This window comes from Erithacus rubecula (assembly GCF_903797595.1).
Source record: "Erithacus rubecula genome assembly, chromosome: 5".
In the NCBI taxonomy this organism is placed as follows: domain Eukaryota; kingdom Metazoa; phylum Chordata; class Aves; order Passeriformes; family Muscicapidae; genus Erithacus; species Erithacus rubecula.
The window spans coordinates 41,105,297-41,124,152 of NC_136687.1; the positions used below are offsets into that span (position 1 = coordinate 41,105,297).

At 43.9% G+C, this 18,856-nt stretch overlaps 1 protein-coding gene across 15 annotated transcripts in view; it reads right to left on the reverse strand.

The window, feature by feature from the left end:
- TRIM2 (tripartite motif containing 2) overlaps window positions 1-18,856 on the reverse strand; it is a 139,528-nt gene that overhangs the window by 11,102 nt on the left and 109,570 nt on the right. For all 15 annotated transcript variants that reach the window (XM_079305416.1, XM_079305418.1, XM_079305412.1 and 12 more), the window contains 2 exons: window positions 8,042-8,145; window positions 6,729-6,896 (listed from right to left, as the gene is read on the reverse strand). In XM_079305416.1, the coding sequence (XP_079161542.1) occupies window positions 6,729-6,896; window positions 8,042-8,145 (272 nt within the window). The remainder of the gene's footprint in view (window positions 1-6,728; window positions 6,897-8,041; window positions 8,146-18,856) is intronic.

An 18,856-nucleotide genomic window follows, 5' to 3' on the forward strand; every position in this document is an offset into this window, starting at 1 on the left:
AGGAACTGCCATCTGCAGCCACGCGGTCAGAACACGGTAGCCAGGCACTCTGCAATTGGACTGCTCTGCATCTGCCCCGCTCCAGCCTCCTACCTCTGAGGACACAGCTCACGACTAGGATTCAAACAGTGAGCGAGGAGTTGCCCTCTCCACCCTGCTCCCACCTGAGAAACAGCACGGCCGCTGCCGCCCCCTCCCGCTCCCGCCTGCTCTCCGCAGCTGTGCGAGCCCTGCTCCGTCTTCACCACAGGGACCGAGCGCAGAGAGAGTGTGCCTGCAGCTAAAGAAAGGACTGGAACTGAGTTATCTGTTCTGTTTTGTTGTTAATTTTAATAACTGCTGTTGTTTCTGTTTGTATGATTAGATACGTTAGTAAAGAGCTGTTACTCCTACCCCCTTATCTCTGCCTTAGAGTTTCTGATTCAGACAATTATAATACTTGGGAGGGAGAAGAATTAAATTCTCTATTTCAAAGAGGAGCTTCTGCCTTTATTGGCAGACACCTGTCCTTCAAACCAGGACACTTTATCACCGCCTGCATCAAAGAAGTCAGGGTTCTTGGAGTATCAGGGCAGAGTGGGATGTAGGCTATGATGTCCTCTGATGCCTTTCTTGGGTTAGTAAGACACCAGCACCTTCTCGGAAAGAATCTGAATAGAGCTAAAGCTCAGGCTAAGCTTTCTATATTCCATCAAATTCCACCGGAGATTGCTCCACTTGCTGCTGAGAGTCATGAAGTGTCAGCTGAAGACTGCAAAGGGGAGAGGATCATGTTGCCAAACGACAAATGAAGCAATCTTTGAAACACTAAACAAATCAAAGCTTGTTCCTGTCTTAGGTAAATAAAATTATTTCCGTCATTTTAAATAGGCCTAGTGACAACCAAAACCATCTGCCAGCATAATCAGCAGCATTGAAGGGAATTGTATACAATATTTCACTGAAAAAATATTCAGTGGAGATGAGATGGCTCTCACAACAGTAAATTTTTTTAAAAGGCTGGAGAGCTGTTAAATCCAAAAATGTCAGAAGCATGTTTTAGTAGGCTTGAAAAGAAGAGATTCTAAAAGGAGGATCCATGCAACAGAGCCAGCAGAAATTGAGACGAAGCCTTCAAAGAATCCATAAACTACCTGGGAATATACCCAAAAAGACTCTAGGATCACCTCACAATCCATTCCACATTTTTCACCATTCAGCTCTTTTTAAGGCCAAGATTCTAGAAACTGTTTTAATCTACATAAAAGAAGTTGAGTTTTGACTTTTCAGTTTAGAAAGGTTGGAAATACCCAATTGTTTTCATTGTAATGGAGCAACTTGCATCCTGCTTTTAGCCATTTTTTAAAATTGATGGACAGTTTTGAAAGAACTTATTCAGGCTAGACAGATAATCCACCAAAGAGGGTGTGTTGAAATTATGGATTCCAGAACTTTCAGATCCTGTAGTAATTTGCGAGAGACACATCCTACAAACTGAGGTTCACTTGGTGAAGATTTTCTGTTTGCACTGGAATTTAAATGAAATATATACTAAGATACTAACTTTATTTATGAAACAAAGTTATCTTTCACCTCAATGCCTTTGCAGAGTGAGACAGATCAACACCTAGAACAAGCAATCCTAAGAATCGTAGAATCATTTTAGTTGGAAAAACCTCTAGGATTGAGTCCAAGCATTAACCTAACACGTTCATGTTTACCATTAAACCATGCTAACAACTACCACATCTACTTCTGACTTCTCTGCCCCTCTCCCCTCCTTCCCTCAACTGGTAAATATCAGTGGGACAGATCACAAGACATTGAGAAAATCCATTGCCTAACTCATTTTTCTGATGTCCCTGGTGTTTTCAAAGCACACAGTAGGAGTTCCTCCTATCCTTAGGATGTCCCATGTTCCTACTGCATGGTACATTCTTGCAGATGGGGTTGCAGGTAAAAAATAGGAATGATCCTAAAATAAAGCCACCTGGGTTCCCTGAGGATGGCTACTATTAAACAACTACACAACCTTTTTGTCTCAAGTAAAGAAAATTCCAGGGAGTAAATCTTGTGGCTTCAAGATTATGCTTAGCCAGCATTCAATGATCTTGTGTCAATGTTATGTTCATGTACATATACTGATATAAATTGCAAAATATTTAGGCAAAATCTAAATACTAAAATATCCCCAGGAAAAACTATTAAAATTATTTTGTATTCACTGGGGGAAAGTTATCAGCTGACCTACAAAATGTATTCAGTTTGCATAACAACAAAGCAATAAAACCATATATCAAATGCAAATATGTAGATGTATTTCCTTTGGGGTGATTAAATCATATTAAATCATATTCCTCTTTCCTTTGGGATGCTGCATGGTTGTCTGCTTGAACATTGAACCACCTTCTTACCATCTTTCCAGGATTCCTATGGGAAATTACTCATGAGTACAGTTGTACTCATGAGTACAGTGTCTTCCTGCTCATGTAAACACATATGGAAAAACATAACAAATAAAACACGTACTACATTAATAGGTGCTCAGTGCTGCGAAGAGTAATAAAAATCACTGTTCTTGGGCCAGGTTTAAAATATAATTTGCAACCAGCAATAAAGTATGGCCAGCTAGAGTATGCTTTTTACTAAAAATCTAAACTGTTACCAGTCTAGATCAAAATATGCTGATGACACATTACTGGATTTGGCTGAACATATTCTTTGTATATTGTTATTTCAGAAAGTTTCTTAAAATTATAGATTTAATTATTTAGAACATTATGAAACTCAGTCACTCCCATTAACTGTATGGAATGGAAGTATTTTCAGGCTTTTTTCCATTAGAAATGAATACAGTATAATGAATCATGTAAACACAATACAAATAATGTGTTTAATTTAATTCAGTCAGGGACATTATGTCCTTTTTTTTATAAGCTCTTAGGAATTTAGACTGGTTTTCAAGCATGTTTATAAACTCACCCTACCAGTCTGGAAAATATTCTACTGTAGGACATTCCTAGAGGTAAAAAAAAAAAAAAAAAAAAAAATTTGCTAGCCTACATAGTTTTCCACTGTAGAAAAAAGCATGTAAGGGCCAAGTTTAACTTCACTAATCCTGTTGCTGTTTGAAAGGTTCAAGATTGTCAGGGATTAGTTACAAACTTTCAACAAACCATCGTTTCCTGTTTGAGAATAATAATAAGGAAAAACAGCTTTGTCACACATTGCAATATCACACAATAAGTGGATTTATCATTCATGTGACTGTCATAATTCAACTATGACTGTTTAACCACACTACCTATTCCCATCAGAACATGCATCCAGATTCAGACAGCTCTTTTCTTAATTCTACTAGTGAGACAAGGAAGAAGTCTGACGTATAAAATATTTCCTTTAATCTTTTCCCACTTATCTAAACTTGATCTTGACTTGCAGAGCCCTGTTTGGTTGATAACAAGCTTGTAATCTTATATACAACTCTTCAAGACTAGAAAGAAAACAATTATATTCTCAGAGGAACAGGAATCATTCTCTTGGCTCTGTTGTCCAGTTCCATCACTAGGTTTGAACACCACACTGGTGAGGAGCTGGTTCAGCTGCTTCATCATGCCCTCTTTTCTTAGCCTTATGCTGTATCTGCTGCAACAGTTTTCTCAGCAATTTTAGAGTACTTGCCAGAGGAAGCCAGCACTGTTATCTGCCTTTCACAGATGAAGAAAATAAAACACCAGGAAATGGAATGGCAGATCACTACTCACCAATGAAATCTGTGGCATAGGCAGAAACAGAAACCTCAAACCCTAAGACCCAATTTGGGTCTCTATCACTTCCAGGATAATACAGCCTTTCATGTGAAGAAGCTCGTGTTTTGGTGTAACCTTAGATTAGGTTTTGTCTGCCTCTGCATTTGTGTAAGTTTGACAGCTTAGAGAAAACAGCTCTATCGTTGCTGCTGCCAGAACTGAGGAAGGTGACACTTTTCTGCCTGGCAGTGGAGGTTGCCAAGGGGAGTCAGTCCAGTGATGTAATTAAGGACATGCCTGGGCCTGGCTCCAGGGAAGTTTGCCTTATGGCTCACATGTCTATTAAAATTCTACTAAGGGAGGGTCAGTGTAAGTAAATGCAGAAGGAAGGGGATAATATTAAAAACAGTTATATTAAGCTCAAAACAGCCCCCTGATATTGCTGAGTTAACAACTAGCAGGCCACCTGCATCAGAGATCTTACACAATGACTTGTGGGCACCATCCTTTGAAGGCAAATGCCATTATACCTTTCTCTCTGTTATTTTAGCAAGTGGTGCCCAATTTAAAGTGACAAGGCCACTGTAAGAATTACCACTGCCAAGACACAAGAAATTACAAGGCTTTGCTCAGCATCCACACGTCTATCTATGCTTATATCTATGTTCTGTGCCTCCAAAATATTTAAATTAACCCCATCATAGAATAATACCCTGAGCTGGAAGGAACCCACAAGGATCATCAAGTCCAACTCCTGGTCCTACACCATCAGGCCCAATACAAGCCTCATCCCTTCATGGCATTGATTGTCCCCCATATCACAGCCTCGCCCTCAGCGGACATGACCTCCCAATCCTGCGTGTCTACCCGAGGCCTTGTGCTCACCCCACCTGCAGCCCTCCTCCCCATCACAGCTCTCCAGCTACACTGTGCAGTACAGGATGCCTTGAACCAGTACTGCACCAATGCAGGACCTCCTATACTCCCATTACAGCTCCTCAGTGTGTCCCTGTGCCCATTGCCCATATGTGTCTCCATCCCAGTGCTCTCTACTGCCTCACTCCTGCTCTCCCCATGGACATGCTCTGCCCTCCACCCAGCTTCTGTGCTTATATGTTTATGCCCATCCTCTGTATAAAAAAAATACTTCTACATACATTTATTTTTCCTCTCATAAATATGGCTTATTGCATTCAACCTAAAAATAGGATTTTTACCATTGATGTTGTTCATTTCATGATGTTTCTAGTCCCAAGAACTATGAAGTCTGATGCATTAATTTATATTAACCACACAAACACTGCCAGCATTACACAACCTTTTCATTTTTTTGCAATCCAACAAAAACATTGAATGAAAACAATTGTAGGCTTCACATCAGAGGAACTACTATTAATAAATACTACTACTACTGTTAATAAATATTTTTTTCCAATACCTGTCTCCCTGCTGGTAGTACATGGCACATAGGGTCCTGACTTCTCCAGAGCTTTTTCCTCCAGAACTGGCACCATCCAAAATGCTGGATTTACAGCATATCTTAAGAAGGCAGGAAAATAAACCCTCCATGCTCTATGTCCAAATCAAGCCAGTTCACATTAAAGATGTTAATAATTATTTAAAACACACTTAGGATACTCAGAATATTTGGATTCTCAACTGAATTACATATTTCTTTGGGTTTGTTTTGGTGTTTTAATTTCATTTAAGGACTTCAGCCAAAACCAAGGTTTTCCTGTGTAGCTGTACGTTTTCAAAATTACTTGACATTCTCTCTGCAAATGCAAATAACTAGTATCTTTTAACACTTGCAATACATTTTAGATTGTTTTATTTTAGCTTGAAGTCTACACACAATCTGGATACTTCTAAAATGTACACATCTGTTTCTCAGATGGAGGTCACTGAGGACTACGCAAGCAAAATCACCTATTTGCATTTGTCACTTTGCAAAAACTTTTCAGAGAAAGGTCATTTCTTGGTGCACACACAAGCAGCTCAGAACCTGAGCTTTTTGGTCATTGGGCTGCCAGAAAATTAGCCAAACAGGCCATGTCTGTCCAATGCAGGACTCCATAACTAAGTAACTATGCTAGATATTTCCCTGCAGGTTCATTGTCCCAATGACCAGTGAGTACTGCTAACCTCTGCCAGAGGTGGCTCTCTCTAGTGTGCATCACCAGATTTGGTACCATGCATTCAGAGAACAGCACCAAATGGAGGAAACCTTTAATTCTCTCTATAACTGCACCTGAACTCAAGCAAAATAAATATTGCAGGTTGGAAATCATCAATGTAGTGTAGTAGCTGCTATCTTATTTTACTCCTATTAAAGGGATCAGAGTTGCTATGAAAATAAGAGGTGTGCTTTCCTTAGAATTTCTGAAACCTACAACATCATTACTGTCTTTCAGTTTTTCCAGTGCACAACAGACCACCTGGAACACTCCTGCCTATGCTGTACCACTGAAAAAACACTCTGGGTCACCTTTCCTCGCTTTTATTACCAACAGGATAATACATAAATTACACACTTTATTTGCTGAGAAGTATGGAACAAAAGAGGAAGTCATCATCAGTCTGCTACCTTCGTCTCCCCCATATATCACTCAAGAGTTTCATGTACTCCTTGTTAGGTTTTGTGTTTGTGCATACAAATATCTGCATACACCCTTCTGTATAGAGTACCAATGATGTGAAAGTTGTTGAGCTAGTCCAGCTAGCTTTGCTGGCACTTGATATCCTTGACCATAAGTTATAGAAAGGCATTTAAGCACTCAGTATGGAACATGTTATCTCTGCCTGGTGTAACATTAGCATTACTGCTGTGATCTCATCCTATTAATTATATCATGTGGCTGTGTCAGGGGTTTCCATGTCACAACAGTGAAATTTAGACTAAGCTACAGCCGAACTAAGTAGTTTCTTGAAAAACGATGTTACTTTGCATTCCTTTGTAGGACAGAGAAAGCTCAGGAGAGTTCACATGGTAACTCGTACCTTAAATTTTCCATCTGATGAGAATATGCTAACCCACTTGTTATCATAGTCTGCAATAATGATGTCACCACTGGGATGCACAGCAACTCCTGTTGGCCGCTGCAGCTGGCCAGGAGACCTTCCTCGTATGCCAAAACGGCTTTTGAACTGACCATCGTTGGAAAATATCTGTAATAGAAAACAGAAATTTTAAAATCATGTCCACATATGATCATCACCTATTTCTTTAAGCATGTCACTAATGAACACTATAGTCAGGGAGAGAGCTGGGAACACAAACCACTTTTACCCAGTCTATATTTGAAACTGATATATCTAATTTGAAAAAACCCTAATTTTAAGACCCTAATTGCACTGTTTCTTCAGTGATCTCAAAGTACTTCACAAACATTAATGAATTAGCTTCACAATATCTTTATCAGGGTGGAGGGAGTGGTATCATTCCCTTAAACTGAGGCATTGAGTGACTTGGCCACAGTCAAACACTAAGACAGTAGAAAACATAGGAATATGTCCACTTGTTGTACCCCCAAGCCAGGTAACTAGACACTGAAGTTCCTCTGAAGAGGTTGCAAATTACAAAGCATGGGGGTGCTGATGAATAGTTGACTCTGTCTCCTTGAAAAGGCCTGGAAACAAGTTCTCATGGCATGTGGCTTGCTGGTTCTCACGTACAAGAACAAGGCACATACTGCTGCCGTGTTCATTGCTACCACATGGGCAGCCTGGAGAGTGATGACAAATTGTTAATGGTAAAAGGATACATGGCAAGCAAAAACCTCCCACAAACAGCTTGATATTCACACAAGTTACAGAAGCCAAGAAATTATGGGTGTCGGGGTGCTACCACAGAAAAGATTTGATTGTTATATCAGAAAGAGAAGTCAGTTAAATAGACTAAAAGCCACTCAGAAATGACATCTATATGCTTTTCTATTTGTACTACCTAAAAATTATATTTGTGGCACCTTGCTCTAGATTTACATTTGAAAACATGAGAATGATAAAATTTACAATGTAAAATTATATTTACAAAAAGACATTTTTCCAGATTATTGCACAACTTATTTTTTCATTCATTGCCAAACATAGTGAGGAATGGAGGTAAACTCTGATTATATACTAGATATAGTATAGATCTGAAAAACACAGCTGCCAGTCAAGAAGATAGAAAGTTAATGGATGATAAATTGAGCTTCTCTTGTATTTTCTTTATCTGCCTGAATTGTACAAAATTTGTCTTTTTGAGACTACATAAACGGCAGAGATGTGGGGGCAAGGAGAAAAACACTGAAAGTGGCATATGCTCATACCTGCACACACTGGTTGTTACTGTCTGCTATTAATATTTTTCCATTTGTAGATGCAGCTACACCTTGAAGATTTGTAAATTCCCCTTTGTTTCTTCCTTTGGTGCCTAAAATTGAACACAAAGCACATAAGAAATCAAGTTAGACAGGACTAATCAGTGTCCTGGTTTAGGGCCAATTTAAGGAGTCCTAAATTGTCCTAACAATCTGTTAGGACCCAAATGCCAACATATTTATTTTATTGTCAACACAACAATTTTATTACATATCTGATCAAAGGATTTCTATTTTGAAGAGTTCTTCTCACTGCTACAACTTCAAAGAACCCTCTCAGTAACAGATACACAATTCCACTGAAGAGGGATTGTTCTCACTCTTCAGCATGTGTGTCACCCAAGCCCCCATCAATGTTAATTCCCTCTCTGGCCTTCCTAAATCAGTGATCACAAATTGGCTCTCACATGAGGGAAGTACTAAAAGGTTTATACATAAACAATGGACTTCTTAAAACAGCAGATCTTTATTCTACTGAAAGGGCAATTAAAGGGGTAGTGCATGGGAACATAGAGAGAGGGTCTAAGATAAGAACTTGGACAGGTGGCATGGTTTTAGCTAAGTCTCCTCAGTGAAATCAAACAAAATTGAGATAAAACATATCATTTTTTTAAATGGATGGAGCCATTTCAAGTCAGGGAAGTTTCCTATTCCCTCATATATAGTTTGCAGTCATAGGTTTCAAAAATTCTTGTAGCGGGGAAATTCACATGAAGAACTGTCTTAGAACAAAGATTTGTAGGATTTGTAGGCAGTGTAGACCCATGCCTGGAGACAATGCTTCTGGAGAAATCTTGGGTTGTTCTAATAAAACAGTGTCCACATTGATGAGTCTCATTTTAATCCAGGATAAATGCACTTGTGAGTTACACAGAACTGTAAGTTTTTTACCCAGTGATAAGGTAGTTATAGGAAGTTACACGTAGTTAAAGTGATAAGTTGTACAATGTCAATTTTTCACAAAAGTTCATTAAGTTTAGGTGGCTTTTGTTGGGGGTTGAGTGCTTTTCTGTTACTGTGTCAATTGAAGAATTTTTCCCATTATCATGCCAATGGAGCTGGCCGGGTTACACCCAGGGTCCCTGATGGGTCCAGACAAAGGGGGTGGGTGGGGACGGCTCCCGGAGGGGCCTCTGAGGCTTCCAGGAGGGCACTCGCGTTTCCGGCGAGCCGGGAGGAGGACGCCTGGGATCGTTCAGCCACGCGGCCGAGCACAGCAGAGCCAGACCCTCTGCGATCACCTGCCCTGCATCTGCCCCGTTTCCAGCCTCCTGCCTCTGCGGACACAGCTGATCCCCCGGACACACACGGTGAGCGAGGAGCCGCCGCCCTCGGTGAGGGTGAGCCCGTTCCCGCCCGAGACCGGCGTGGCCGCTGCTGCCCCTCCCCCCTCCCTCTTGCCTTCGTTCCCGTCTGCCCTCTGGCAAATCCGGGCTCTGGACTAAGTACAGAGACAGCGTGCTTGCATCTAAAGGGACTAACACCGAGTTATCTATTTCGTTCTGTTAGCAATTTTAACTGTTATTGTTTTCTGTTTGTATAGTTAGATATATTAGTAAAAGAGCTGTTATTCCCACCCCCCCTTATTTCTGCCTCAGAGTCCTTGATTCAAACAATCGTAATACTTGGGGGAGGGGAGTGGAACCAAAGTCTCTATTCCAAAAAGGGAAACTTCTGCCCCTACTGGCAGACACCTGTCCTTTCAAACCAGGACAGATTTTGGCGCCCAACGTGGGGCCCAAGGGCACTGAGTTGAGAGTTAAGACAGGAATAACAGCTCTCTTAACTGGCAATATGTTGTCTGGTTTAATCAGGTTTGTGTTCCATGTGGTCACAGCCATCTCCCTCCCATTTGTAAGCCCTTTTTTGAATTTGGGCCCCCTCACCAAGGTTGCTGCGGCTATTGTCCAATTGGTTTGGTGGATTGATTATGTCAGGAATTCATGGGTTTTTAATTTTTTCTGGGAAGCGGTTGCATGGATCCAGAGCTATCGTACTCTAACTGCGTGTTTCTGGGGCTATTTCAGTAATGGTACTTACTGTGAGATAACGAGTGCAAGGGAAATTTTCTCCCAACCCATCACCCAGATTTTTGAGGCTACCCCACTGGTTCTCAAGGATTTCAGATCTGTTTTAATTGCCACTGTTATTATACAGCGGCTGGTGTTGCTGGTAGGCTTGTTCTACTTAGCATTCAGAAACAAGGGAATATTGGCTTGGACCACAACTCTGATACCTGTCGCAATGACTAGGGATGCTGTCCCAGAACCTGCCTCTGCCCCAGAGACTAGGGATGTTGCCCCAGAACCTGCCTCTGCCCCAGGGACTAGGGATGCTGCCCCAGAGCCTGCCCCAGGGACTAGGGATGCTGCCCCAGAGCCTGATGCTGCCCCACAGCCCACTGCAGAAATGAGCCACCCAGAGTGGGTGGGGGCTCTAGTGAAGGATATAGGCCAAATGCTGAAAGAGCATAGCCAGATGATGAAGGAGCATAGCCAGATGATGAAGGAGTATTTTTCTCCAGCTGGTGAGAAACCCTGCCCTAAAGAGGGAGAGTCAGATGGTGCTGCAGTGGAACCTGTAGATGTTGTATCTGTCCAGGTTCCAGCTGGATCACAGGAGCAGCCACAGCCAGCAGCAGTTGCTCCTGTGGAAACTAGGAAATCTAAGATTAAAACGAGGCACTTAGATAATGGGGATCAGCAGGGAGGGTCCTCACAACCAGCAAGGGAGCCAGAGGTTGAGATTGTCACCGAGTCCCTCTCATACGATAGTCTCCGTAACCTGCGTAAAGACATTGCTCGGCGGGGCTGTGAGCCTTTCACAACTTGGTTACTCCGGGTCTGGGACCTTACGGGAACAGGTGTTCAACTGGATGGAACTGAGGCCAGGAATTTGGGATCCTTGGCCCAGGATTCAGGTGTGGACCAGATATTCGTAAGGGAGCAAGGCCTCCTTTCCCTCTGGGACCGGCTTTTAATGAGTGTGAGAGAGAAGTTTGTCCACAGAGAGAGAATGCAGGAGCACCACCGTAGGATGCGCTGGAAGACCCTTGAGGAAGGGATCCAGCAGCTGAGAGAGACAGCAGTATTAGAGGTACTCTTTGGGAGGGATGGACAGCATGACAATGACCCTGACAAGGTCAAGTGCACAGGGCAGATGTTATGGAATCTGGCAACCTTGGGTCCATCTCAATATACCACCTACATAGCAATGATTAATGCCGATAACAGTCCAGAGACAGTGTGTTCTGTTGCCAACAAACTCAGAAATTTTGAGAGCATGATGAATGGCCCAATGCAGGCTAATGTCTCTGCCGTGGCCAGGGACCTCCAACAGGTCGAAGATAGGATGAGGGATATGAGGGAGGAGATGATGGAGGAGATGAGGGAGGTGAGGGAGGAGGTGAGGAAGATCAGCGTAGCAGCAGTACGAGTCACAGGCCCCCAAGTCAGAGCTTCAAGTCCCCCAGCTAGGGAGAGAGGGTACACCTCACGAGCTGAGCTGTGGTTTTTCCTGTGAGACCATGGGGAAGACATGGGAAAATGGGATGGGAAACCCACTTCTGTCCTGGCAGCACGGGTGCGTCAGCTCAGGGAGGGAAATGCTAACCGAGGGAGCCGCACTAAAATGAAGGTAGCCTCAACCTCCCACAAGCAAGGTGCAGGGTATTACAGCAAGGAGGATGTTCTGTCAGATCCCCTGGAAGGAACCTCCACTATGTATGCCCAGGAAAGAAATAATAACCAGGGCTAGAGGGGCCCTGCCTCTAGCCAGGGAGAGGCATGGGATGACAGGATCTATTGGATAGTGTGGGTGCGATGGCCTGGCACGTCAAAGCCACAGAAACATAAAGTGTTAGTCGATACTGGTTCACAATGCACCCTGATACCATCAGAACATGTGGGGAAGGTACCTGTTTCCATTGTTGGGGTGACGGGGGGATCACAGGAATTCACTTTGCTGGAAGCTGAGATTAGCCTGACAGGGAAGGGGTGGCAGAAACATCCAATTGTAACTGGCCCAGGGGCACCGTGCATTCTAGGCATAGACTTCCTCAGGAACGGCTACTACAAAGACCCAAAGGGGTTCAAGTGGGCTTTTGGAATAGCTGCTGTAGAGACAGAGAGCATTAAGCAGTTGAACTTGCCTGGACTGTCAGAAAACCCCTCTGCAGTAGGACTCCTGAAAGTGACTGAACAACAGATGCCAATTGCCACCATGACCGTGCACCGCCGGCAGTACCGGACAAATCGAGATGCTGTGATCCCCATCCACAAAATAATCCGTGATCTAGAGAGCCAAGGGGTGGTCAGCAAGAGCCACTCACCCTTCAACAGTCCTATCTGGCCTGTGCAGAAATCTGATGGAGAATGGAGACTGACTGTGGACTATCGGGCATTGAATGAAGTGACTCCACCGCTGAGCGCTGCCGTGCCGGACATGCTGGAACTCCAGTACGAGCTGGAGTACAAGGCAGCAAGGTGGTATGCCACCATTGACATTGCAAATGCATTCTTCTCCATTCCTTTGGCAGCAGAGTGCAGGCCTCAGTTTGCTTTCACCTGGAGGGGCGTGCAGTACACCTGGAACCGACTGCCCCAGGGGTGGAAGCACAGCCCCACCATCTGCCACGGACTGATCCAGGCTGCACTGGAAAAGGGTGAGGCTCCAGAACATTTGCAGTACATCGATGACATCATTGTGTGGGGGAACACAGCAATGGAGGTGTTTGAGAAAGGAGAGAAGATCATCCAGATTTTACTGGGAGCCGGTTTCGCCATTAAAAAGAGCAAAGTCAAAGGACCTGCCCGAGAGATCCAGTTCCTGGGAGTGAAGTGGCAGGATGGACGGCGCCAGATCCCCACTGAAGTCATCAATAAGATCACTGCAATGTCCCCACCAACAAGCAAGAAGGAGACACAAGCTTTTCTAGGTGCTATCGGCTTTTGGAGAATGCACGTCCCTGAGTACAGCCAGATTGTGAGCCCTCTCTACCAGGTCACTCGCAAGAAGAACGATTTCCATTGGGGCCCCGAACAACAGCAAGCTTTTGCCCAGATCAAACAGGAAATCGCTCATGCAGTGGCCCTTGGCCCAGTCAGGACAGGACCAGAGGTAAAGAATGTGCTCTACTCTGCAGCTGGGAACCATGGTCTGTCCTGGAGCCTTTGGCAGAAGGTGCCTGGTGAGACCCGAGGCCGACCCCTGGGATTCTGGAGCAGAAGCTACAAAGGATCTGAAGCCAACTACACTCCCACAGAGAAGGAAATCTTGGCTGCCTATGAGGGAGTTCAAGCTGCCTCAGAGGTGATTGGCACAGAAGCACAACTTCTCCTGGCACCCCGACTGCCAGTGCTGGGGTGGATGTTCAAAGGAAAGGTTCCCTCTACTCACCACGCCACCGACGCCACATGGAGCAAGTGGATTGCCCTCATCACGCAGCGCGCCCGTATTGGTAACCCAAATCGCCCTGGGATTTTGGAGATAATTACAAACTGGCCAGAAGGTGAAGATTTTGGTCTCGCTGATGAAGAGGAGCAGAAGCAAGTGACCCGGGCTGAAGAAGCTCCACCGTACAACCAGCTGCCAGCAGATGAAACACGCTATGCCCTTTTCACCGACGGTTCCTGCCACATTGTGGGGATGAACCGGAAGTGGAAAGCTGCCGTATGGAGCCCCACACAACAGGTTGCACAAGCTACCGAAGGAGAAGGTGGATCGAGTCAACTTGCTGAACTCAAAGCTGTTCAGTTGGCCTTGGACATTGCTGAGAGAGAGAAATGGCCAAAGCTCTACCTTTACACTGATTCGTGGATGGTAGCCAATGCTCTGTGGGGTTGGCTGGAAAGGTGGAAAAAGGCTGACTGGCAACGTAGAGGAAAACCAATCTGGGCTGCTGATGAGTGGAAAGACATTGCCACTTGGGTAGAGAAGCTGCCTGTGAAAGTCTGTCATGTGGATGCCCATGTTCCCAAGAGTCGGGCTAATGAAGAACACAGGCACAACAAGCAGGTAGATCAGGCTGCTCAGATAGAGGTCTCAAAGATAGACTTAGATTGGGAACACAAGGGAGAACTGTTCCTGGCTCGATGGGCCCACGATGCCTCAGGCCATCAGGGCAGAGACGCCACCTATAAGTGGGCACGAGATCGAGGGGTGGATCTAACCATGGACAGCATCTCTCAGGTTATTCATGACTGTGACACATGCGCTGCCATCAAACAGGCCAAGCGGGTGAAGCCTCTCTGGTATGGGGGGCGATGGTCCAAATATAAGTACGGAGAGGCCTGGCAGATTGACTATATCACACTGCCTCAGACCCGCCAGGGCAAGCGCTACGTGCTGACTGTGGTAGAAGCCACCACTGGATGGTTGGAGACCTACGCTGTGCCCCACGCCACTGCTCGGAGCACCATCCTGGGCCTGGAAAAACAAGTCCTCTGGAGGCATGGTACCCCTGAAGGAATCGAGTCAGACAATGGGACTCATTTCAAAAATAGCCTTATAAACACCTGGGCTAAAGAACACAGCATCGAGTGGGTGTACCATATTCCCTACCATGCACCAGCGGCTGGGAAAGTCGAACGGTGCAATGGTCTGCTTAAAACCACCTTAAAGGCACTTGGTGGGGGGACTTTCAAGAACTGGGAGATCAATCTACCAAAGGCCACATGGTTAGTGAATACACGAGGTTCCACTAACCGAGCAGGCCCTGCCCAGTCAGAGCCCTTGGGAGCAGCAGATGGAGATAAGGTTCCAGTGGTACACCTGAGAGGCATGTTAGGGAAAACTGTCTGGGTGAACTCTGCTTCCAGCAAAGACAATCCTGTTCGTGGGGTGGTTTTCGCTCAAGGACCAGGTTGCACTTGGTGGGTGATGCAAAAGGATGGAGAGACCCGATGCATACCCCAAGGGGACCTTGTTCTAGGGTGAACTATATATGATACTGTGCCTGTAACTACATGTATGTATATAATTTAAAGATTTCAATATGATGTAGCATGTTGGCATGGAAAAAATTCGGGGTGGATAATGTTGGGGGTTGAGTGCTTTTCTGTTACTGTGTCAATTTTTCCCATTATCATGCCAATGGAGCTGGCCGGGTTACACCCAGGGTCCCTGATGGGTCCAGACAAAGGGGGTGGGTGGGGACGGCTCCCGGAGGGGCCTCTGAGGCTTCCAGGAGGGCACTCGCGTTTCCGGCGAGCCGGGAGGAGGACGCCTGGGATCGTTCAGCCACGCGGCCGAGCACAGCAGAGCCAGACCCTCTGCGATCACCTGCCCTGCATCTGCCCCGTTTCCAGCCTCCTGCCTCTGCGGACACAGCTGATCCCCCGGACACACACGGTGAGCGAGGAGCCGCCGCCCTCGGTGAGGGTGAGCCCGTTCCCGCCCGAGACCGGCGTGGCCGCTGCTGCCCCTCCCCCCTCCCTCTTGCCTTCGTTCCCGTCTGCCCTCTGGCAAATCCGGGCTCTGGACTAAGTACAGAGACAGCGTGCTTGCATCTAAAGGGACTAACACCGAGTTATCTATTTCGTTCTGTTAGCAATTTTAACTGTTATTGTTTTCTGTTTGTATAGTTAGATATATTAGTAAAAGAGCTGTTATTCCCACCCCCCCTTATTTCTGCCTCAGAGTCCTTGATTCAAACAATCGTAATACTTGGGGGAGGGGAGTGGAACCAAAGTCTCTATTCCAAAAAGGGAAACTTCTGCCCCTACTGGCAGACACCTGTCCTTTCAAACCAGGACAGCTTTTTACTTAGATGTTTGTTCTGAGGCATTCCAAGGGGAGTCATAGAGCAAACTGATGTCTTTAAAAGATCAGCCCCAAAGTGGCATGTCCAAATTACACCTGGAACACAGGAACAGGATCCAAATTCCTGATTTGTTTGTAAAGGAGGTTCAGGAGTCTTTAGAAAAGACCCTGGTTATGATCTTGGACTCCAAGGTTATTCATAATAAAGGAAGGAATTCTGAAACAAAACAAAAAAAAGCCCACGAACTCTCTAAGTTGTCCTTTCCAAGACATGGATGCAGTGCTGTTTTTCCAGGCGAAATATTTTTGCAAGTATTCACTGGCCATGTATCTGGCATTAACTGGTTCCAGTTTATGGTTTTAACTGAAAAACTCATATTTCATTTTAGTCCAAATTATCCTGGAGCTCAGTGATTAAAACTGTTCTGACTCTGATGCCTAACATAAGACATATGTATCAGCTCTAATTTGTACTTAGCATTCATCAGGGATGTACATGCTCATAACAACCCTTCTTTCTTCTGTGGTGTTGGCTGTGGGATGCCTATTTCCTTTCACTGGCTAACAAGAACCATTTAATTTATCTGCACTCAGTACTGCAAGAATGTCCCTTTGTTTCAAGACTTATTTTCTTCAACTCCATCTGCTTCATCCTCTAAACAAGGCAAATGCTTCTCAGTTTTTGTGCTTCAAGGGAAAAGTACATATTCAGGGAATAGTGAGTTATAAACCAATTACATTACCCACACTTCAGCCATTTCTGTTTATTCTTTTAATAAGCAGTGCCTGAGGGATTCATACAGCCATTTTTTTCCACCATATGCTAATAATAAGTCTTCTTTTTGCTTCTTAGCCAAAGAGAATGGATGGAAAGAGAGAAACATTCCTTTTACTACTGACAATAAATGGAAAATATTTGTTAGAAAAGAGGAGACATAGGCTAGAGCATCTGGACCTAACTAGCACGAACTATGGAATGTATGCTCTTTAGCCTTAGAAGAATGTTCTTGAATGTCAAGGAATTCTGTTTTTAAAGATAAGAGAGACTTATATAAAAAGTTACTCAGAGTGCTCAGTGGGAACTTGTAAATATACAAAGGAAAAACTGAAGAAATTACCCAGAAATGTCATAGTTGCATTTCACAGTAAGTTTAAGAAATAGCAATTTATTAGCACAGTGTGTAGATGAAATTCAGCTCCATGCAATGTCCTTGTATCTAGCACTTTGCAGCTATTAAACCTACCACCTAGCTCCTAATTTGCATACAAGCCCTTCTACAATCCCCTCTGCAATGGCAGAAATTCCTCTGCAGAAGAAAGCTTACTTCCTAATGTATGTTCAAGAGGAAATAACTTAAACTTTCCATTTTGAATAATTCACTACCGCAGCAAAGATCTGAAGCCAAGCACAGGCACTTCAGATGATGAGAGGAAAGCCTGTAGGAAAGCATGTCGGCCTCAGGAAAAGCAGGCTTTTGCTACTGACTCTGCAATCTCAAAGGATGATAGCTCCCCTCTGTAAGCAGAAATTCCTTCCTTATGAACATACCTGCCTAAGAGAGAGTCTTCAGCAAATCTTTTACTGCAAGATACTACCCCTCTGTATCAAGGCATTTAATGTTTTGTCTTCTTTCCATCATGGTCAGTCACCCATCTCTCCTTAGCCTAGGGAGGTACCAACATTCAATTGCACAGGGCTGGAACCAGTAGAAGCCTCATTCCAGTGTTTCCCAAGCAGCCTGGTTAACAGATGAAAGTCTGCATCTTTTGTGCTCGTTGTTGCCCAGATTTATCTCCCTGCTGTTCTGAGCTACTGCAGAGCACAAAGGAGGAAAAAAGAGATATTTTACTGCAAGCTGCTGGGAATTGGGAGAAAACAAGAGATTTCAAAAGGAGAAGACTGAGCAGAGTTATTGGGAAGCAGATCTGTGGCCTGTGGAATATCTCCTTTTATACCATTTTTGTATATAGATGATGATCAAATTTGTTTTAGTCCTATCTAATTCCTTCTGCTATTACTGAGCACAAACCAACTAATTTAGCTTTCAACAAAGTGTGCATTTTCTGCTCAAGACGACTCTAGAACACATAAAATGCTTCATAATTTCAATCGTTTACTCTCGAGCAACAGAGGTCATACTGAGTCTCACCAAAAAGAAGAAAAAAATAGTCTAAAAGCCCATTAACAATGACAGGAGATATTAAAAATAACATCATGTAACTGTAATAAGAATCTGCTCTTTAAGTCCTGAGAATCTGAACAATCTTGTATAATGTATATTTTTGATGCTCATAGTAAGAGAAGGAGTGTTTTTTGCTTTCCAAGTTTTACTAATATGAATAATAACCTCCCTGCTTGCTAACCTAGATTACCCAGCTTCCTAAAACACAAAGAAAAAACATGTCAGTGCCTCCAGCAGAAAGGGAATAGATTCAGAGAGACAAAAATCAAACTGTGGAAATATTGGGAAAGAGGTTGTGAGTGGCCATAACCTGTTGTGTAGGTACTATTTCTTTCCTGCCTACAACACTTCAAATAATTCTTCTTGGACTCTTTCCTATGTGGAACAGGAAAAAAAAAAAAAAAAGTAAAACTAAACAGCATGGAAAGGTCTGCAAATACATACTGCACAGACAGGCATCAATGAGTTTTCATGTTTCCCAGATTCCTCTCTTTTTTTCCTCAGAGTGCCAAAAGATATTTAGTCAAATCTTACACATTACGAGACTGTGATGCCCCCTCTCATTATAGATGCAGCTGAAACACTAAAATCTCTGTAGTAAAACTGCACTGAATTGTTAACTCTATGTGCTTACTGTAAAAGAAATGTCATTCTTTCTAATCCAAGTTCCCACATAACCTTAAGTTTTAAAACTGGTCGGTCAGTCGGTTGAAGACACACTGTTTGTAATCTTTAAAGAGAAATGAGTAATTCAGTAGGAGCCCTGGCAGATACACCTACATACTGTTGGTAGTGAAGATGGACTGATTTGCATTAATTT